The sequence below is a fragment of the Trachurus japonicus genome, chromosome 20 (genome assembly GCF_045865225.1).
Source record: "Trachurus japonicus isolate A0001 chromosome 20, Traja_1.0".
Taxonomy (NCBI): Eukaryota; Metazoa; Chordata; class Actinopteri; order Carangiformes; family Carangidae; genus Trachurus; species Trachurus japonicus.
Window position 1 is genome coordinate 16,746,475 of NC_140926.1, and position 22,732 is coordinate 16,769,206.

General features: G+C 41.5%; 1 protein-coding gene across 1 annotated transcript; it reads right to left on the reverse strand.

Moving 5' to 3' along the window:
• Positions 1 to 760: 760 nt before the first annotated feature.
• Positions 761 to 22,230, reverse strand: LOC146966740 (tyrosine-protein kinase yes-like). Its single transcript, XM_085763776.1, has 12 exons — positions 21,562 to 22,230; positions 10,969 to 11,282; positions 9,051 to 9,150; positions 8,552 to 8,650; positions 8,208 to 8,311; positions 7,106 to 7,255; positions 6,420 to 6,575; positions 5,769 to 5,948; positions 4,861 to 4,937; positions 4,435 to 4,588; positions 2,942 to 3,073; positions 761 to 1,768 (listed from the first exon to the last, which is right to left on the reverse strand). The coding sequence occupies exons 2-12, from the start codon at positions 11,264 to 11,266 to the stop codon at positions 1,560 to 1,562; spliced, it is 1,659 nt and encodes a 552-aa protein (XP_085619902.1). The 5' UTR covers positions 11,267 to 11,282; positions 21,562 to 22,230; the 3' UTR covers positions 761 to 1,559.
• Between the last annotated feature and the right edge of the window lie 502 nt (positions 22,231 to 22,732).

Genomic DNA, 22,732 nt, shown 5'->3' on the forward strand with positions numbered 1-22,732 from the left:
TTTTTTTTTTTTTGCAGGTCTGCAGCCAGTAAAATCCTCCTGCTCCTGCATGCTTGGCTGGCAGCAGTTTCATATGTGTAGTGTCATTCCAGCTTAGCAAGAGGCCACAGCTCTGTTGAGTTTCATTTCATCACTGTTTAACTGGTGTATTGCTGTAAAAACCGAACCCCGTGACACATTATACAGGCAGGTTTTTATATAAGCATGTTTCTGTGGTCATCATCGCCGTGAGGTTATACAACCGAGTCTTCTCAGAGATTTCTCATGACGATGATGGACGGTGAGGAAAGACTTCAAATGAAGCTATAAAACCGATGTCCACATGATATGAATGAAATCTGGCAATAATAAAATTCTTCAAGGAACATAATAGGCCTACAATTTCAAAAGCAGAGAACAGAGAGGAATAGCCTACAACACTGCCAGTTTTCTTTTCTTCTAGTCACTCATTTGTAACAAATTAAAAAACTGCACTGCAAATGATAAAATGTAAATGCAGTGTGTGGGATTTTGCTTTTTAATAATCACTGCCAAATGGACTGTGATAATGACCATCAGCCCCCTGAGAGCTTCTCCCTATTAGTTTAGCATATCGTCTCTGTCAATAATTAATCACTCTGATGCATAATTTACTAATCTACCACAAAGACTGTAATTTGGAGAAACATGGGAGAGAGCTCCTCACTGAAACATATACGAGACCTGTTAACTCTCCGTAATACCTGTGTCTTTTGTGAGACATCGTCACAGCTTATTTCACAGCAACAAGAGCCGTGCTGATAAAACATGGTTGAAATGAATATGTGTGTCTCCCTCCAGCATCTGCCATACATGATGATTACATCCACATGAACAGTTGAGACTTGACTTATTGGAACTGATAGGATAGAAGAGTTCAAATGCAAAATGAACTTCAAATATTATTTCATTTTATTGTCTCCTGTTGGTTTTTGATTGTTGATTGTAGCGTCTGGGTTTGGTCTTGCTGTTGTGTGTCGTTATCACCGTCTTACAGTAGTTAGTTAGGCTTCTGTTCTTATGATGATGATGATCATTGCTAAATGAGGATATCTGTTGCTAAATGCCGACTTTTACTGCACACTCCTCTGTGATATTACATATGGTATACAACATCATATTGCAGCCTGTTATTCAGGTGACTGTTGTCGTTCCTCAGGCCTGTTGGTTGGTCTTTGAAATGCATATGGTTGTATAATCTGAGTTTTATGTTAGCATCATATTTAATGTTTGCGCTAAAATACACAAATCAATTTCTCTGAGCTGTCAAATGAGTGCGTGGGAATCTTAAAAGTAGCGGACAAGTGGCTCTCTGATGCTGCTGAAATCCTGCCAGTGCCACCGCTGTGTCGTACCATGTATGAAAACAAAAAAATATGTAAATGAAGATGTTGATCGACACTGGACGCAGACCCAAAAACTAGAACGGAGGAGAGCAAGTAGTGATTCATGCGACTGTTCATCCTGTCTTAAATGTGATTTTTCTACCCCCCCGCCCCTTGTCTTTAAACTCCTCGTGGGACTGCACAGCTGCAGGCAGGCTATAGGTTCTCTCCAGGCTGATACTGTGGCTCTGTGGCGGTGAAGTAGTCCTCCAGGAAAGACTGAAGGTACTCGAACGTGGGCCTCTCGTCCGGGTCCTTCTTCCAGCAGAGCTTCATCATCTCGTGCAGGGACTCGGGGCAGCCCTGGGGGCAGGGCATGCGGTAGCCTCGCTCCACCTGCTCCAGCACCTCTCGGTTCACCATACCTGAGGAGGAGCAGACGGGACAGGGGGCGGAGACGGCTGTTAGGGACTTTTAATTAAACTGAGTGTTTTCAGGCTAATAAAAAAAGGACAGAGTGATTATATATTCCTGACTATGGGCTCTATGCACTGCCTGTAGCTTCATATGTAGTGTACAAACATGAGATTGGGATTAATCTTTTTTTTAAAGAAATTTTTCATCAATATCAGCAAAATATCAGCCATGATCTGATATTTAGCTTTAAGGATCTTGGGTTTACTAAAGAGGGAAACGATGTATGGGCTCTATGCACAGCTCCACTACTTCCTGAACTTAATGCTGCTCCTTTATTTCCTGTCTTACATTATTGGACAAACTGATTAATCCAGGTGTGTCTGAATAGTCACAATGGTCAGACACACAAATTTCTTAAAAAAAAAAAAAAAAAAAAATCCATGTTTGAGCAACTCAAATAAGAAGATTAATCCCAATATCATGTTTGTACACTACATATGAAGCAACAGGCAGGAGGTGGTTAACTTGGCTTGTCACACTGATTGAACTATTACACATAATATTTGTGTCATTATTCAAACTAAATATAATGTGTGAATTATTGAGCTTTAGAGATGCTGGGACGCAGAGCTTGTTAGAGGCTGGCTGTTTCTCCCTGTTAGCAGTCTTTATGCTAATTTTTTGTATATTCCTTTAATCAACTATCAAAATTATTCACTGTCAATGGACTAATCTAATTATGTTTTCAGTGCTACGTCAGATATTAAGTGGAGCTGTGTGAAAGTAGTGCAGAACACTGCAGGCGCCGCTCCCCAGGGCAGTACCAGTCTGGCAGATGGTTATAAACAAGAGTGGTGTTCAATCTCCTGATCGTTCCCCACCAGATGGTCCCATCTAATCCCAAATATGTGTGTGTGTGTGTGTGTGTGTGCGTGTGTGTGTAAAGGCATCAGTGTGTGTGTGGATGTAAGTGTTACCCCTGCAGAGGCATAAACAACCACCCTAGACAATGTCAGACAGGCAGCTTTACTTCATCCTCTGACATTAACAAACACGCCAGAGCTGATAACTACCACCATGATTCACCACCTTCTGATGATGCCATCTTTTTTTTTTTTTCTCCCTTCCTCATTCAGCGCATGCATCGCTGTGGGTGCACCAATTGTGATTTTTTTTTTTACCTGGATAGGGCACTCTGCCTTTGGTGACAAGCTCGGTGAGTAAGATGCCGAAGGACCACACGTCCGACTTGATGGTGAAGCGTCCGTACAGTGCAGCCTCGGGGGCCGTCCATTTAATAGGGAATTTGGCTCCTGGATATGATGGAGGGTGAGAGGAGAGGAGAGGAAACGGGAAGAAGAAGGGGGGGAGGTGTCAGGTGATCCCACTAGAGGGCGTATGTGCTCATTTCTTTGGCATTCATTAATTTTCAGGAAACCACAATGACCCACAATTACATCATGAGGGCCAGTTTTCTTTCCCTGTTGATTCCATCATTCTGGTTCATGGAGACAGACAGGAGGCCAATGCACTCCACAGAAAAGTATTAATATCTCAAAGAATTTAGAGCAAGACATTGAATTAATGAGCAATAAAACACACCCTTTCTCAATTTGGTCTGGCCTGAGCACCAACTCTCAGAGTATAATATCGAACTATTGCACTTTAAGTGGAATTACTACGTTCTTTTTCTGCCTTTTTGACTTTTTAAGACTTGTGATAATATAATAATTTAACATTTAGTCTTCCCTTGATTATCACTTGTGGCTGCAGTGAGCATCAGAGAAGTTACACAGTCTTGGTTTATGTTATGAATAAATAATAAGTGAAAATATAAAGAGCCATATCCATGCACTTGTGTTTCTCTCAAAATATTCAAGAAAATATTTCCTATAATGGTAGCAATCAGGAACAGCACTTGATAATATTAAAAACGGTTAACTGATCCAGCCATGCTATACATTTGAATGAAGCCCTCTTGTTGCTGTATCAATTAATCTTTGTCCATGCTGCAAGTACAGGCACATGTGTAAATCCTAATAACCACAGCGATCCTGACTTTTCATCCAAAAACATCACATTTTAAAAACTTTAGTTTAGTTTAGTTCATGAACAAAATAAATAACCATCAGCATTAGCACAGCTTTAGACTCTACAGTCAATAGCCTACCTTTGTTCTATGTCTTGTTTATGCTGTTAAATCTTTCTGATTTCATTGTAATTCAATTCAGTTTCATTGTTGCCTCTGGTAGAAATTCATATAAGCAAACTGCTACTTGAACCTATTGTAAGCATGCTTGCCTCATATACACGAAGGCAAAAAAAAAAAACCTCATTGTAGTTGGACGAAAATTTCAAAGACACAAAGCTCAAAGCAACGACCTATAAAACAAGAATTATCAGCGTGCTGAAACACCACAAAGTGAGAAAACATTTTAGTTAGAAGGAGCCTTTCAGCAGCAGACAGAGCACAGAGCTGAATTCTCCCAGCGTGTGAAAAGCACAACTAATCAGAGGGAACAGGAGCATCTGGTTTCCACTATTAGCCTAATACACCATGATAGGAGACAATGGGGAGTCGTCCTAGCTGTGAAGTCGCCTCGCTATCAATTTCTACCTTGACGCCTCGGTCACCTGTGACTCAGACTGTGTGTGTGTGTGTGTATGTACCAACCTTGCCTGGCTGTGTACTCATTGTCCTCTATCAACCTTGCCAGACCAAAGTCTGCGATCTTGCACGCCAGGTTGTCGCCCACGAGGATATTGGCAGCTCGCAGGTCTCTGTGGATGTAGTTCATCCTCTCGATGAAAGCCATGCCATCAGCGATCTGCAAACAAAAGAATTTTGACAGTCTGCCGCCTCAGTAAATAATTTTTAGCTTCTCACCCTCCGAACATCAAAACCCCTTTGTCAGACAATGAAAAGGAGAGTAAAAGTGAAAGAACGAAAGCAGAGCGTGCCAAATCTACCTGAGGCTGTTGTTCTTTTTTTAACATCTGAAGCTTAAAATAGAGCTCTAAACTTAACAGCGTGATTCACTGACACAATTTCTGCTCTCGTGAAACAAAAGAAATTGGAGTACTGTATGCTTTGTCTCACCTTTGCGGCCATGTCCACCAGCAAGACAAGCTTCAGGAATTTGCCATCGCCTTCTTTGAGAAAGTCAAGCAAGCTTCCTATAGAAACAGTATAAAAGTAAGAAGTCACACAGGGCAGCCATGATGGACTGGGAGTGAGCTGCATATCAATATAGTGCTATATGAAATGTTAAATATTTCAATTAAGCCCTTCGTCCCTCCAATTAAACTGCATATTACATTAAGCCTGACTGTAATTTGGTATGCATGATGATATCTAGTCAGTATTTCCCATTTAGTGTCGATCATATTCTTTCCTGCGTGACGAGTAGAGGAGCTGTGTCAAATAAAGCAGTTGCTCTATGAGATCACAACAAACTGTAGGCATTTAGACACGCATTCTCACACACATGCATGCAAACGCACACACACACACACACACACACACACACACACACAGAGGCATATGTCATAGAGTTAACATTTACACACATAAATCTAATTACTCATAAAACCTTGTAAAAAAAAAAGAAAAAAAAGCGCATTGCAGCTGAAGCTATGAAAGCCTCCCACAAAACTACTGCAGTTTTCAATTAACCATCCCAGTTTCAGACCCCGAGCAACCACATGGGATTTTCAAGGACTTTCAATCTGTACAGCGTATTAATTAAAACGTCCATAAAATTTACATTTTTCCTTGAAAAACCAAGGCTGCGTGATCCATTTTGTGCCTGGAAGGTCCATGGGCTCCGGCATGATGTTGTTTAGCGTTTCTTTAAAAATAGACCTCATCTGTGTCGCGTAACAGGAAACAGCTGAGTTTTGTTATTCTCCAGGGTCGAGGGTTCACAGAAAATCAAATTGCTGATCAAATATTCCAGTTTTCAGCTTTCTGAATAGGTTTTTTTCGGGGACTGTGTCTGCATTTACCTTTGGACATGTATTCAGTGACGATGTAGATGGGTTCCTCGGACACCACGGCGTACAGAGGCACCAGTTTGTCGTGTCTGAGCTTCTTCATGATCTGAGCCTCTTGGAGGAAGGCCTCAGGCGACATGGTTCCCGGCTTCAGCGTCTTTATGGCCACCTTTGTGGTGCCATTCCACGTGCCTGCCGAGACAAAGACGGGGGAGAGAAAAGCCCACGGGCCACATGGGTAATCAGGGGTTGTTAATGGGATGGGAGCAAGACAATATCATTAATTAGTTCTTGTAATTGCCCAGACATGTGCTGTCATGCGTGCACTTCTCGCAAAAATATCCCTGGGATGAGCAGATACGAGCTCAGAGTTCAACCAGGAACAAATACATTTGGCCGGAGCTGTCCTGCCTGAGACAATCTCTGGAGATAAAGAGGACACAACAAACAGAGGAAGCTACTGCAGGAAGTGGATAAGTTTGGACGAAAATAGACACAATAAATATAGGCTTCAGAGTGTTTGTGTGTGTTTGATTTATGCGTATGGCGTCTTCATTTTCTACATAAGTTTGGGCTGATTTTGTATTTCCCAGTCTAGATTATTACCAGTGGATAATAAACAAGTCTATGATGCTGGAAGTGTTTATATGATGTTGCTCTTACCCATCCAAACCTCTCCAAAGCAGCCCTGGCCCAGTTTGAGCTCCAGTCGCAGGGACTCCCGGGGAATCTCCCAGGCATCCTTAGCGAGCCCCTGAGTCTGAGGCTTGACCGTGGGGCAAACCGTGGTTAGCTTGTGGCACAGCCCGTCGGCATGCTCTGTGATGAAGCGAGACGCAGAGATCAAAACGCTACATCGCACCCAGCGGTGCCACACTCACCCACGAGTCTCTGAACCAGCTCGATACAGCGCTTTAAAGCCGCTCTTTTTCATGCATCGATTCATTCCATTTGATGTTGATGAATTTAGACGCTCTTATGCTAACTGTGATGAAATATAAATGAGATTAAGTGGCTTTTTAACAGACCAAAACCCTCTCTAGACTCACTTTGAAATGGAGTGGCTTCATAGCGATTTAACCTCCGCCCCCCTCAGGCTGAAGACAAGGTGGGAGGCTCCAAATCATAAATGCACCATCAATTGTTATTAAAATTAACGGCTATTCATCTCCCTTGGAAACACCGGGGCCTATTGTAGGCAGTACAGCTAACTGCATGGTGGCACAGAGCGGCGGGTGTGACTCAAAGTAATTTTCAGGATAATTCCTAGAGCTGTTATGAAAGACTGTGATGAATAATGAATGAGGAGAGAAAAACAGACCGAGCAGGGAGCGTTACACACCACGTACCTGTATAGTGCTTGACGAGTTTCTGTAACGTGTCAAACTGCGCTCGTGTAGTGATATAGTATCCCCCGTTGTCAAGCTTGCGGATTTTGTAGTGTTTCACATTGTCTCCTTTGGCTTCATCCCAGTCTCGTATGGAGAGAGAATAAGCACCTGGAGCGGGCAAGAGAAATGTTCTTTATCCATCTCTCTCAATACAAAACTGTGTCGAGGATTTGACTGTGAGGTGTAAAAAGAGTGGAAGTTTAAAGTAGGGCAATTTTAACATTGTAAAATCACAGTTTTCAACATAGAAACATTCGTTTTTCATGTCGGCTTTAAATAGTCCCAAAAAAGACAAAGTGTAGATCGTACAAATCCAGCTTTTACAGGTTGATCAGGAAACAAACTGAAAGTAGAAGTCAGATAAAATCACTACACTGCAGCTCCAGAATTATTTGATAACCTTGTTTGACGATTAGAGTTGAACCACTGAAATGTGGCGCTAAATCAAATTTTCAGGCAGCTGACATTTGCTTAAATAGAATCTTAAAACCCCCCTTTTTTAGCTTTGCTATGCCTTTAATTTTGTCACTTCTAGCCAAAAACAAACCAAAAACATTGGTGATACCAAAATGTTTCATATTGCAAGATTTTGCAGTCAAACCTAAAATTGATATAAAAAATAGTCTTGTATTTTTTAGACATCATACACACTTATTATACAAATATCAGTATGCTAACACACTGAACTTAGATGGTGAACACAGTAAACGTCATACCTGCTAACATGCAAGTTAGCCTAACCATTGTGAGCATGTAAGCATGCTGTCATTGGCATATCATATGACATATTATGGAAATATACTTTTTGAAGGCTCTTTAACATATATTTGGATTTTTGGCTTGCCTTCCAGCCCCCAAAATGTGAGAATTGACACAAATCTGTAATTTGCGTTGAAATCCATGTGATTTTACGAGGTGTTCTCTCAGTTGTCATTAAATTTTTTGACTTAATGATTAAATCTGTGAAGCTTTGTGTCCACTCAAGCCTTACACTGCTAGCAGGCTAACATCCAGAAACAGATCAGGACAGAAAATAACTTTATAGAGAAGCCATGATCACCTTTAGTAGTTTCACTTTCTCGCACCAGGAAAGTTCCTCGATGGTTCCCCGTGTTCAGCAGCAACCTCTCAGCGTCTTTGCGGCCCATTTTACCAAAGTACCACCTATAAAAACACATGAGGGAAATGTAGCTGCTCATCAAGACGCACAGTAACATTAAATACTCTGGTGCAGAACATCAAAATCACATTACGGTGCTTCTTCCAGGTTGTGAAACTGTTAATGTTGCACATGTGTGGCTTTGATGCAAGCCATGTGAGATGAAATCATGCTAGTGCCATTAGTCTGCTTGTGCTGTTGCTGTAAATGGAGTAATGAGGTTAGAAGCAGCAACAAGGCCTTACTCTTCAGCCTGGATGGAGTCAGCAGGGGCCACGTAATTGCTTGGGATGTAGCCTTTCTTTCCTGTGTTGATGGAGCGAGCCTCCCACCAGTCTCCCTCTCTACACCAGGACAAAGACACAGGAGAGATGAAATGAATGATTTGTTCTTGTAACAGTCAACCAAGGACTCATACTTTTATATCTATGATTAATATCTGTGGTGAGAATCAATTAATGCTGGGTAACAATTAATAATTTACAGATCAGCCTTATATAAAAAAGTCTTTCATTTCTATCTGCATCTACCTTAATGTTATAACCTCAGGCAATGTGTTTCTGGCACAGCGCTGTGCAGCATCAGGAAACAAGCAGTGATCAACTCATTTAAAAAACACTGAATAGGTGCAGCTGAGTTGAACCGTTCAAAAGACATGAATCCCGCAATCACTGCACCATTTGTGCGGAAGCATGTTCAAATTCATGTCCCATAAGCTGAGAGAGAAACTGCAGAGAATCTTACGTATTATTGATGATCTGGAAGCGATCTCCCTTTTTAAATGTGAGATCGTCTGATGTTCTGGCTTCATAGTCGTACAAGGCCACGAAGAATGTAACGCCACCTAAAAACACAAGGACAGAGCCACAGATGAATAAATAAATACTGCACAGTGCGCGCACAACAGCAGACAATCATGCAGGTACGGGAAATGATGGTGCCGTAGCGGACACAAATCAGGAAGTAGCGGGTTTGTTTCTGAGTGACTGTTTAAAGATCAATTTAAGGTGATAAATGTGTCTGGCTAGGGGCAGCACACATTTTATTGATCTTCTTTGGCTTGCAGGTTTATAATAAGTACTTCTCCTGCATGGAAATATGACTGTGTCTAGACTCCAGGAAGACAGTTAATGCCACTACATGTAAATAAACTATATATCAAACTGACATGTCTCCCAGTCGTTATCTAGATCCCATCAGTCACATTCAAGTATTTGTTCAGTAACTGGTACAAGAGATCAAATGAAACACTACGACACATGGTTGAGTATTATTACAGTGTCCACGCTCATTCTGCCCACTGTGCCCCCTCACGCTCCGACAGATGACATTCATATACCCACCACTGACAACAATGCTGTCAATAGTAATCCCATTAGCTCCTGCAGAAAGCAAATACCACGGCAATGCCACCTTCACCCCCCTCTAAAAGCAGATAATCCAACATGGAGGATGATTACAACATAAATCCCACCTAAACAGTAGGGTTCAATCTCAACCTCATCTCTTTGCTCTCTGGATTTGCTGTAAACTGCTCAGACACGTTAGTGATCACTGATGACCTGTGTTGAAATAACAATAGATGTGGTGTGGCGTTATCTTACAAGTCGGATTAGCATAACAAATTAATTAGCACCAAGCTAAGACAAGTGTTTAGTATGTTTGCATGGTTAAGTCAACTTATTGTTCACTCTGAATTACTTTTGTTGATTGCCCCTCTGTTCTGTTGTGATTCTATACATATACATAATATAGCCTTTGATTTCCATTAAATTCACCACAAGAATAAAGCAGAACTACCCCCACGCCTCGTACATGCCTCCACTGACCGGATCAGTTGCAGTTAATTAGGCCATGAATACATGAGTTATGGCCAAAAAATGTGTTTGTGACCGCGATGCGACCTTTGACCACCAAAATCTAATCAGCTAATCCTTGAGTCCACAAGTTTGTACCACAAGTGAATATATTTCTGCACATGGCCTCACCTGTTGCCAGCACAGCTTCAAATCTGCTGTTAAGAAACTGGCTTTATTCAGGTCATCACAATAAAACATGATGTTATTGTGTCTAAAACAAGGGGGCAGTGACGTTCACTTCCGCGTTCAAAAAACTGCAATCCTCTCGGGTGCCACTGGGGGCTGGTGCCAGAAATCTCCATCGACCCCCATGTTAAAATCGCCAGTTTTACATCATTTTTTTTAACTCTACCGTTTTACTATTATTAGGTTTAAAATTCTTGCCAATTAGGGCGCGGAAACGTTGAGTGACAGGTCCGGAGCGGTCCGGAGACAGGCTGCTTTGAGGCCCCCAGAACGCATTGGGCGGGTTCTCGGCCGGTAAATCCAACATGGCGCTGTTCAGGCCGCCATATTTGAGTCACAAAAACGACTCCCCAAAACCAATGGGTGACCAATGCTACGTCCATATTTTTTACAGTCTATGGTCTAAAAATGACATGATGGATTAACCCATCTGCAACAAGTCAAGTCTCCACATGTTAATCTGAGTACCATAGAAAACATATGTTAATACCACATGGTATGATGGAATAGTATAACAGAAACAGATTACAAATGTTATTCTGATAGTGGTAATACAGTATGTGTAATACTCTCCATATCAGTGTTGCAACAACAACACAATATAAAACACTACTCACTTGAGACAGCACCAGAGAATGAGTTAGACACAGGGCCGGTGAAAGAGGACGACATCCCTCCAAAGGGAGTCATGGCAGCCGAGGAGCCTCCGAAAGGTGTGAGGCTGTGGTTGAAAGTTGCAGCTCCAGAGGCAGATGTGGATGAGGGAGGCTGATTCTGCTGTAGCTGGGTGGGATCGGGCCCGTAGTGACCCACGTGAGGGGTGGTGACGGCGGTGTTGGGGTCCGACACCATCGAGTTCTCCGGCTGATACTTCATCGAGGGACTTTTGTCCTGTTTGCTCTTAATGCAACCCATAGTCTCCTGCCCTGTCCTGGACAGACACAACACAAAGCTTCACATTAATACCAGCAGATGGAAACAAAAATATAAAAACAGCTTCCAACTCATCTTTGGCCTTTATGATGTAAAATAAAGTGACAGGCCAGGGAAGTTCAGGATTAACAACAGCAACATAAGGCCCTTAGGCACTCAAACATGCGTTATGAAATGAAGATTTAATGACCTGATATTATCATGTGAGTCATTTTGTTGTTGTCGCAGGCGGTAAGACTATAAGCCATGTGGTAAGTGGGACATATGGGTAAAAGCTAAATCCGCTTTGAGTCACTCACAAGTCAAATGTGGCCATGTAGATTCAAGTGTATCCATGTTTTTTAGGTATGATAGTGCAAAACAGTGGTAAAAAGCTGCTTATCAGTTTATGTTGTCGTGACATTATGTCATTGTTGTTTCAAGAGGAGGTTTTGCAGTCATAGACGCGGTTGCGTATGGGGTCAGGAGGGAACTGTGTGGACCCAACAAAGAGATGCAATGCAAGAGACACAAAATTACTACAAAGAAGACATAACGCAACTAACTACAGACCATAATAACAACAGAAAGACTAAAAACACCTCCAGAGGGTCCCAAACAATTATAAACAGATGCAAAACTACAGAGACAAAGACACAAAATAACCACAAGGAGATGGAATTAAATCAAGATACATAATTATCACAAAGACACTAAAAACAACTACAAACAGATAAAACATGGCCACATAGAGACACAAACAACATCTCTGACTTGTTTTTGTGTCTCGTAGACCCACAAAATGACAGTATTGTAGTTGTTTTTTATGAGTTTGGGTGCCTTGCTCCTTGAGGACGGGGTAAAAGGCCTTTAAATTGTCTCTGATTGGACGTCAATCGTCTCATAATCAACCGAAGTCTAAACCTGACCACGCTAAAAGATTTAAAACATCGGTGCGTCTCCATCTGCGTGGTTGTCATTCCTTCTTCTAACATCATTTGGCTGGAATCACTGGGGCATTCTTCTGTGAGGTGAAGGCCGCGGAAAATGTGGAGGCAATCAGACACGCTCGTAAAAAGGAGTCTAAGTTTGGGGAGATCACAACGTTTTCATTCCTCAAGAACAGAGTTGGCCTTGGTTAATTGGTGCTGACACATTCAAGTACAGTAAGACAATAGAGAGCGGAGGTGAAACAGACGGTTTTACTCAGAGCAGAGAGGCTGTGGAGAATTAAATCAGATGAAAGCCTGGTGCGACTGAGACGCATTGTGGCACAGTGGGGAGGCAGTGCACCGACTTACAGCCTAACAATCACACATCAGTTTAAGGGAAGAGGATCTGCTGTAATACATCCTTCACAGATTTTGGAACAGTGGCCTTGATGTTGGGAGGTGGGGGGGATTTTTTTTCCTCATCAGAGAGGGGAGGGGCGTAATCGAGAGTTCATCGAGTTCTCCAGCTGAACTGCCAAGGAAATCAAGAAAATGGGGACAAACCACAGAAGCCTTCCAAAGATTCACAACACTTTTCTCAAATAAAACCGTGCAAAACCGGTTTAAATTGCAGGTTACAGCTCGTGCTGAGCGCCGCTCGGATTCTACAAAACCATTTCACGAGTGGTCAGTCACTGGAGATGTGTCAGAGGGAAACAGATTTCTTGAAAATCACTTCAAAGGAGCTCTCCCAATAAATCTAATCCCACGAGTTAAATCTGGAGCCAATATGTTGAGAATGTTGGCATGAAAAAAAAAAAAAAGACTTTCAGGGTCAGAGCCAGCCTTTTCCTTTAACACCGAGACAAAACCAGTGTCGTGGAAAAACAGAGGGCTTTGCTCAGTAGCTCGGTCAACGATGGCGGGCTTGTATTTCATCATCAGACACAGCAGAGCCTGGCTCGCCGGGTCAGCAGTGTACTTACCGCGCTATAAAACACTGGCCCCAGTCCCAGGAATATCTGCACTTAAAACTGCAGAAAGTTTTCCCTTCCAGAACGGAGACATCAGCCGTTTCATAAAAAAAGTGACATCACTCTTCCAAAGTCATCACAAATGCACAAACACACAAGCCTCCAAAAATAATCATTTGGAGAAAAATAAAACTATTGGTTACTAACTCAGTAAAAAAAATACACAAGATTTACCAGTTAAAGTTTTACTAAGGGTGAGAAGTGTCCGCTTCAGTGTCATGACTTCAAGAAACTCTTAAAGATTCAGATATTTAAGGTCCCATATGGATAATGATAGTAACTCCACAGATCTAGTAACTTTTCGTTATTAGGACACAATCTTAACCCCTTAAAGCCTGAACCATCAAAGAATTGGCAGAAAATTGTGGGTTTTTTTTTTTAACCACAGTCACTAACTAGTGGTTGTCTGTTGTTTTTTATCTTCTGGGGGTGTATATTTGTTTATTTATCTTTGCCCCTATCAATTTAATTCACTTGTTTTGAGTACTCTGTGGTATGAAGTATCCAATCATGTCGATACAGCTGTTTTTGTGCAATGGTATGGAATTGTTTGTAGAAGTGGATGTATGTGTTTTTATTGCGTGGCAAAGCAGTTTCCCCTTGGGGATCAATAACGTTTTCTATCTATCTATCTATCTATCTATCTATCTATCTATCTATCTATCTATCTATCTATCTATCTATCTATCTATCTATCTATCTATCTATCTATCTATCTATCTATCTATCTATCTATCTACCTATCTATCTAAAATTCGAATTCTTTGAATATTGAGCCTATATTGAGAAAGTTTGCATATTTTAAATTTCCATTCATACTTTATACATCATGTTTAAAATGTATGTCTTATACATAAGATATTTCAGAAAAAAAGTATGACACTGATGATGTAGAGGTCTCAAAACCTTATATGATACATTTGCCGTTAAGACACATACAGTACATTAAATGTTCCCTTTTTATATTTCTACTGACAGTAAAATGAAATATGATATAAAGTCCACCAACTCTACAGCATGAATAAAATTATATCTACTGATGACGCATTGATAAATGCTAATATTACCTCTGAAAACTCATTACTTTAATGCCCATAAAACACAATATCAGCTCTGATTCCTGCCAAATCCATAGGTGTAAGTGGAGAGCTGCAGTGGTGGAGAATAATGCAAGTGGCTGCGTGGGCATAAAGAAAATCAAGAGATCTACTGAAAAGGAAGAGGAGAGAAAGCAGGTTGGCTGAATGAGGAGGAGGAGGAGGAGGAGGAGGAGTGGGGGAGTGGGGTGCACCCAGGCAGACAGTGGCAGCTCCACCAGCTTGAACTAGGAGGATTTACCCTAAGAGGATAATAACAGAGCACAAAAAAACAGTGAGTGACCAACAGAGCCTGGAGCTGAAACACCGCCGACCCCCTGATTCCAACTGCGCATGGTCACTTTGGCCTGGAGTGACCTTCAATATTTGTAATGTGAAAAGCACAAACAGCGAGCAGACTTTCAGAGCTGAGAGGGATCTCTGTCGGAGGGCTCTTAAAGACTCTTGGCTGTGATGACACGATGCAGACTGGCTTTTCCCGGAGCCTCTGAATCAGCTCAGCGAACCTCCTATCGGTGCCATATCACTTAAATCAGCCAGCCATCACGTAATGACACCACAGGCTTTGTCTACACATCACATCCTGACACCAAAGTGAGAATGAGAGTTGAAAAAGGAACGCGTTGAAGAGAATCTGTGTCGTGTGACATTTAAGGGCTTAAAAAGGACAGGAAGTCTTGATGAAACTGTCAGGGAAAAAAAAATCCACAGTGACACAAAAGATGACACCTTCATTTATAAGAAGCATAAACCTCAAACTGTGCAGGCAGACTTTGCTGCGGTTGCTGTGGATCTTTAAAAGTCAAAATGTCTCACCGGCTTTTTCTATCCCAGGCCACAAAAATAAGATCATTCCTGAACAGCGGAGCCATGAAACCACAAGGAAAATCTGCCTTGCTACTATTTATAGCAACTTATTCTAATTGCTGACAACATCCCATCCACTGCCCCCGAGGAAGATAACATGACCTACAACAGCACATCGCATGCAAACACAGGAGGACTTCCAGTTGCACCCGTTATAGCTGCGTTACGTGGAAACAATGAGGGAGGAAGGTGAAGAGTTGAAACACGGAAATTTTTACATGTCATCACACATGCACGAGATACAAATACAGATGTATACAAAGAAGCTCCTTCCTCAGTCTGATTTCGAGAAGGCGTGGTGCTATTGTTTCAGCGCTGCAGACGGAGACAAAACCAGCACAAAGTAAGCCTGACTTTTCAATCAAAGCATTGTGATTCAGTGCGGGCTGAAATGATTACAGCTGGAGGCAAACATTTCTCTCTCTTTTTTTCCAGCCTGTTTGACTGTGAAATTCTTTGAAATCTTAAAAACAAAGATGTGTATTCAATGCAGTCAGACGCATCCCCTTCACTGTGAGTGACAGAGAAATGAACTCATCAGTATTTGTGATAAGCACACAAAAAAAAGCTTATGAGTTTTTATGTGCCACAGGATAGACTATCTTTGTTTTATATTCCTCTTCCAGTGAAGACAGATTGCCCTTTAAGCAACTGTAAAGACCTGAGAGCTCAGAGACACTGAAGCAGAGCAGGTGCCTGGTTCAGACACAATAACTACAGCGGCTGGTTGCTGAAAGCTGAAAAGATTCTCAGGGCAGCTCAGAGACACTTTGAAAGCTATCATATTTTTTTATGAATTAGCAGGATTTGGTGAACACAGTCTAAGCTATGGCAAGAATTACACACTTCACTGTGAGCACATGAGAGTTTCTCAACAAAGTCTGCAGCATTTTGTTCATTTTATGTAGTTTTTGTTGTTGTATATAACATGTAGCTTTTTGTACATACTGCCTCTTAATCATTTGCATATTTCTTTTCATTTGTAAACACTTTTTCTTAAATTATGTGCATATTTTTACTCAAATTATTTGCACTGTGTGTGTTCTTGCATCTGTGACACAATGATTTCCTGGGATCAGTAAAGTAGACCTTCATCCTAAATATTTTAATAATCTCAAAGCCTGTGACCCTAGTCACCCGTGACCTTAGTAGGATAAGCGGTATAGAAAATGAAAAATGAATGAATGAATCTTAAAGCCCCTGTACAGACTTTTCATTTAGTGTTGATTTTGGCGGCCCCTGTGAACGAAAGCGGTGGAATGAAGACTGCATTTCCCACTGTCGTGAAGACGTTTGTCTGGCCGGCGCGTGGAGATTTATTTTGGAAACGTTGGAAAGAAGATGGGACTTGCTTCTTTTTTTTTTTTTTTTTTTAGCAGTGTAATGTATCTATTCGTATCGTTTCGTCAGTGGTCCGACCCGACCATGCCTTCCAGAGGTATAGAATCAGACTACTTAGAAATAGCGTATCTTCACACTGATGGGCTCATTTGCTGTTGTAGGTAACAGAGACACATCAGCAGACACCAGAGACTTTTGCGTATCCAGTTAAAAGCTCCGTACAGGGGCTTTAATATCTATGAAATCTCAAAAATAGTGAAAGATGCCTGTTACAAATATCCAGAGTCCAATTAGGTGATGTCATCACAAGTATCAAATTTCTCACATTTCAAACGACATGTGTGGCATTCAGGGGCATGAAAGAAGAAGTGTATAGAACAAAAAACAATTTACAGGAACACAAAAGATGACACCTCAGTTTATGAGTGACATAATCCAAAAAGTGTGCAACCAGACTTTGCTGCAGTGGATCTTTAAATGTCAAAATGTCTCATCGGCTTTTCTATCCAAGCCTCACTGCAGCCGTGAAACCACAAGGAAAATCTGCCTTGCTGCTGTTTATAGCAACTTAATCGCTGACAACATCCCATACTCAAACACCAAAAGCATCGAATTCTCATTTTTGAGAGCCTGGAAACAACAAACTTTTGGCCTTTTCCTCAGTTATTGTATCATGGAGTAATTGCTGATTAATCGTCTGGTTGAGTACTGTTGAGTAACTGAGTAACTGTTGCAGCTTTACATCTGGCTCTTCAACAATAGAGTTTCTGCACCAACAGTTGTTTTGCATTATCAGACTCTCCAGTGCTGTGCGTACAGCAGCAACATTTCTGGCAACAGGCCCAGCAACAGGACGCAGCATTTACATTCACATTTACTCATTTGACAGACGCTTTTATCCAAAGTGACTCACAAATGAGGGATGACAAATGAAGCTTCAGTCCAGCAGGAGACCTTGGTACTTCGTACTTATCTATTCAGTAAGTGCACAGAGATATTCTGAGAAGAACATAATGAGCAAATAAACTTAACGTATTTGTTGACGTCTGAAAGCTCCAGACGTTCCCCTGAGGGGCCAAAAGAAAGGTTTCTTATGACCCTTGACCTCTTGTTCCTACTTGTTTTTGCCTGGAACATATGTAGTTTTATAGACTTTTTAAGAGGCATCCTTTGATGCTCTCACTTCTACAAACTTTAGTGTGTTTATGTAACCGTCATCCATCAACTTTATTTATGTAGACTCAGCCAGTGCATACCCATACGATGGGTACAGAGGCTTGGAGGGAGCTGTATGTGCTTAAATGAAAGCAGACCTCAATGAATCAGCCTCCTTTTTGGAGAAAAAAAAACATTTACTATACTAGCTGTTCAGAGCATCTCTGTGTGTCCCACAGATATGAAATCAAAACTTTTTATTTTCTTGTGTTACATTTATAATCTGAGCCTGCACCATCCTTATCAACCGACCTGCTTATGGGTTCGCCCCCTACCCACCCCTCTCCCCCCAACTCCAACCACAGAGTGAGAATTCCACACAGGTTTCACAAAATGCTGATAAGACAGATGAGAGCTCAGTCTTTTCTCCCTCACACTCTCTGATAAGTGGAATAGTGAAAACGTTTGGCTGCTCTCAGTGGCCATGGTTCAGAATTTTAAAGAGCGCTGCAGAGCCAAAGTTGAGATGAGTAAGGTAAAAGAGCAGATTCATCCGGGGACGGTGCTATCTGCATTCACAGTCCTGGTGGTCAGACACAAGGTGACAACTACAGTTTTACTATGTCCTTACTTGACCCACCGGAAATCTTTCTCACTCTTGTTTAGCTTTCAAATGTAAAGGCATTTTCCTTTTTTAAATCACTTCGCACTCAATATGTTTGGCTTTGGGATTATTAGTTGGATAAGTGTTTCAAAGGATTAGTCAAAAGTTAATGATCAGCAAATCAATGATGATGGCTCCATGGCTTCACTAACGACACTATGAGGATGAATCTAGGCACAGGCTAAATGCTAACCTCAACATGCCAACAAACCCAAGATGACAAAGCTCATGTGATACTGCACAGACAAATCAACATGCTGTTGATTAATGGATACAATGTGTAGCATGTTCAACAGAATCATTTTTGTGCTAATTTGGCTAATTAGCTTGAAACTGATGCTAAAACTAAGCAGAGCACAGAAGCATTGACCCTCTATCCTCTGAGAAACGTGGATGTCTTTCGTACCAATCCATCTAACGGTCGTTGGGGATTTTCAATCTGAAGTAAAACAGTTTACATCACCATCCGTTAGAGCCACGTAGCAAAATCTCACTGGTGTACCTCCTCAAACATTAAGATTAGTTGCTATTTCTGATTTAAATCACTTCAAAGTGAAAACTGAAAGGTTAAATGAAGAATCATACTCGACAGATGAATCAACCCTGAAAGTTATCATTAGTTGAAATGTTAGAGATCAACTGATGTTTTTAGATTTCAGCCAAGACGACACTCAGTTAATGTTAAAACTGTAAGTCATGTGTAAACTGTGTTTTATCTTATCCAGAACTGACAGAACATGTATTTCAAACTTTTCCTTTTTAGATGTGAGACTGTTAATCTTGTTTGAAAAGCGCAGATCATGCATTATTAATGAACTGAACTGACGTTTCTAAAATATATTGGAGTCTTTTTAGCATCTTACTGCATCAAACAGCCTCCGCTCCCCTGTGATGGTCTTAACTTTTACGAAGTTGACATTTGGCTGAGAGTCAGGCAGACGAGCTGAGAGGAAGTACGGCGGTGGAGTTTCTCCATCCATCAGCCGGCGGTCTGAGTGAAACCCTGCCCAGCGTCTGGTTGGACAGCTGTTAGCAGCTGACGTTGAGGCTGCAGACGGGGAGGGTCTCTGGAGCTTTACTGGGCTTCAGATCTGCAACAGATGCTGCCCGCCACCATCCGCCACATTCCTCTGATGCCAAAGGGTTAAAAACTGGGGCGTGGAGAAATGCTGTGTATGACACTGTGGATGTAATGCCTCAGAGCGTCGAGAGGAATATATATCAATAAATGGTTCATAATGAGATTTAGACTGTAGCGAGTGAGAACAGATCCTCAGGCTTATAAACAAATTGAGGGCAAGAAAAGACTTGTAAAGTAGTAAAAAGAAAATTCTCTACACTAAACCTCACTTTTGGGAGGTTTTGTGCTGCCAGACAACACACAGCACATCACACCACACACACACAACAGCCCTTATGGGAATACCTGAACCCTGGCACCTGAGCTTTGGATAAACATGAGCTATTTTGGGAATCAGAGTGTGTCTACAAATCATCCATTTGTCAGCACAAAACTAGGCTGGCTGTTTGGATGTCAACATCTAATAGAGTGACTGTAAACCCCATGTGCTGGTCTGGATTAGGCCGTTTGTTCAAGTCACTTACATGTGATTCTTTTAAGATTTTGTAGTCTGAGGGGAGGGCAGAGGATACAGGAGAGCTCCCAGTAAAACCACTGTTTAGACATCTTCCTAAGCAGTTAGTGATTTGCTGCCTTGCTCTGCTCCAGACTGGTGTTGGACTGGTACTCTAGATATCCTTAGTAGTAGTTGTAACTGTGTTCATTGAACCACAACATACTGCACTGCACTGTCACATTTAATTAAAGCGTATAAACTCTTAACTTACAACCTCGTACTGCTGAGCAACAACATGGTGTTCAAGAAATCACCAACAAGTTATGGGATTTGTTTCGTTTTGCTTTGAACTCTTCTGAATGATTGTAAGCCAGCTGTGTTTTATGAAGGGAAGTATTTGTGTGGGAGATTTTATTTGTGGAGACTGGGGCAGGAGACAAAGCTTTTTATTCACAATTTAGCTTAACGGTTTATTTTCATGTCTGACTAAATGTTTCAACTGCTTTTTTTTTTTTGTATGTTACAAGTCGAGTCCACAAAGTGACTGTCTACATTGTCTGTGTACTGATGCTATACTTCATCTGCGCTGGTAGTGTTCCTTCACTTCAACTTCACCAGCAATTTCAACAAGCAGAAGTGCCAGACTGTTGGGGACGCTGTGTGTCTTTTATACGCATGTTATCCAGTCACTTTAAGTGTGACAGTCAGTGAGTTCACTTTGAGCTGGCTTCAAAAACCTATGTGGGTAATGAGGACAATTCCCCAGTCCCTGCCCTCAAAGAGGAAACGGATCAGTGGGACTACAGCTAAACGATCAGTAAAGGAGCAGCACAGAGAGACGAGCACACAGAAACTGTGACTCAGCCCTTTAATCAGTCAGTTTGGATTCAGACTGCATGTGTAAACCGACTACATCACCAAAAAAAGCCAGAACAACCTCCTCCCCCTCATCATCATCACCACCACCATCAGCCTGATGCTGACCTCAGAATAATATGAATCAACATGAGTCAAACACAGGGTTAGGCTGAGGTGGCACTGTGTGTCATGTGTCTTGGTCTCACTGAAGTCAGCTGGACTTATACTTAAAACAATAAGTGAGTTAACAATGGTCAAAACAGTGAGCAGGCTATTAAAAAAAACTGTTTGATATAATCAATTAAATCCATTGATTATCAGTTTATAGGAGGTTGATTCTTTTCATTTACAGCCATAATCCTTAAATTTTATGTTAACAATACTTAAACCATCTCATGTGATCTATTTAAAGTGTTTTATGGTGTGTTATTGTAATGTAATGACCTTGTCCTACTTTCAATTATTTATCTGCGATCTGATACGGCTATCATGATGCTGCACTGGGATTTAAAGCACATGCTGTGTCCACTCATATATTTTTAAAGCTTTATGTAAATGATCTAATAAATTCTCCATCGCACTACGAACTATGACCTACAGGCAGGTAATGTTTTTTTATTTTTATTATTATAAGTCAGCTTCATTCCTTTGTTGGTGTCAATATGAGACAGACGAGCAGCTGCTGCGTTTCGGCCCATCCTCATCTGCTCCTGCATCTCTGACAAAGACCAGTTTAATTTGTGGGCTTTTTTTTAATTTTTATTTTATTTTACCTTCACAGATATCCGCGTCCTTCTCGGATGTCTTCTTTTTTTTTCTCCCCCTTCCTTCCCCCGTCACCTTGAATCAGATCCGGGAAAGAAAAACCAAATGAAATCTGCTGCTATTCCAAACGGGACCGAGGCGCCTTCATCCTCACTTCATCCATCCACCAGAGGAACAACTGTGGTCAGATTTAGTGCTGAAGTTAAATCAAAGCAGCTCAAGTGTCACAGTGTGTGAGGATGTCGGAGCTGATGCAGGAGTCGCTCATTGTTTCCACCGCCGAGAGGTCAGAGGGGATGAATCCTGCAGCAGCATGACACTGATTTAAAAAAAACAAAAACAAAGTGAGAGCTTAAAGTATTCCACCTCTTTGTAGCCTCTACTTCCTACTACTAAACTTGCATCAACCCCCACACAACAACATGGCCGACCCTGCCTGCGGGACTGGAGCCACACAGCTGGAGATACAGACACAGATCGGTCCAGTGCAGCTGATCTGGGAGCAGCGCGGAGACGGTCACAGGACAGAAACCGGCTGAATAAAGAAATGGCAAAAGACGAAAAAAAAAAAAAAAAGGGGGCACAGCTTCTGTCAGATCAGAAAAGGAGAAGGAGAGCAGCGGGCCGGCCGAGTGAGTGGAGGATGGTTTCACAAAAAAGGAGCGTCCTCAGTTTGTACCAGAGACTGTAGCAGCTACCGATCCCAGGCACTAATGCAGAGCTCTAACGCCCCCTGCTGGCTGCGAGGCGGAACTGCAGCTGTTAGGGCACATCTGCAGCTCAGGGAGGTCTCACAGCTTTAGTAGCCTACATCACAGCAATATAGGCCACACTGTAGACTTTATTTATTTATTTATTTATTTTTTACAGTAGCTACATTGCTGTATTTTGAAATTATAGCATTTTACTGTAGACAAAGTATTATGCTGTAAATTTACAACAAAACACCATAGGCTATAGGTTAACAATAAATGACTGTCTATTTACAGTGGAACTGTAGCCTATTTGAACTAACATTACCATTTAAACCTTTTACTGTAAATTTACGATATTCATTGTGAAATTCCTTTTCACAAAGCCTATTTATTGGAATTAAAAAACTCTAAATCAAACATTCATCAAAAACTTACTGCCTCTTCACTTTTATCTGTCAGAAAACTGAAACTTTCAGAAATTAAA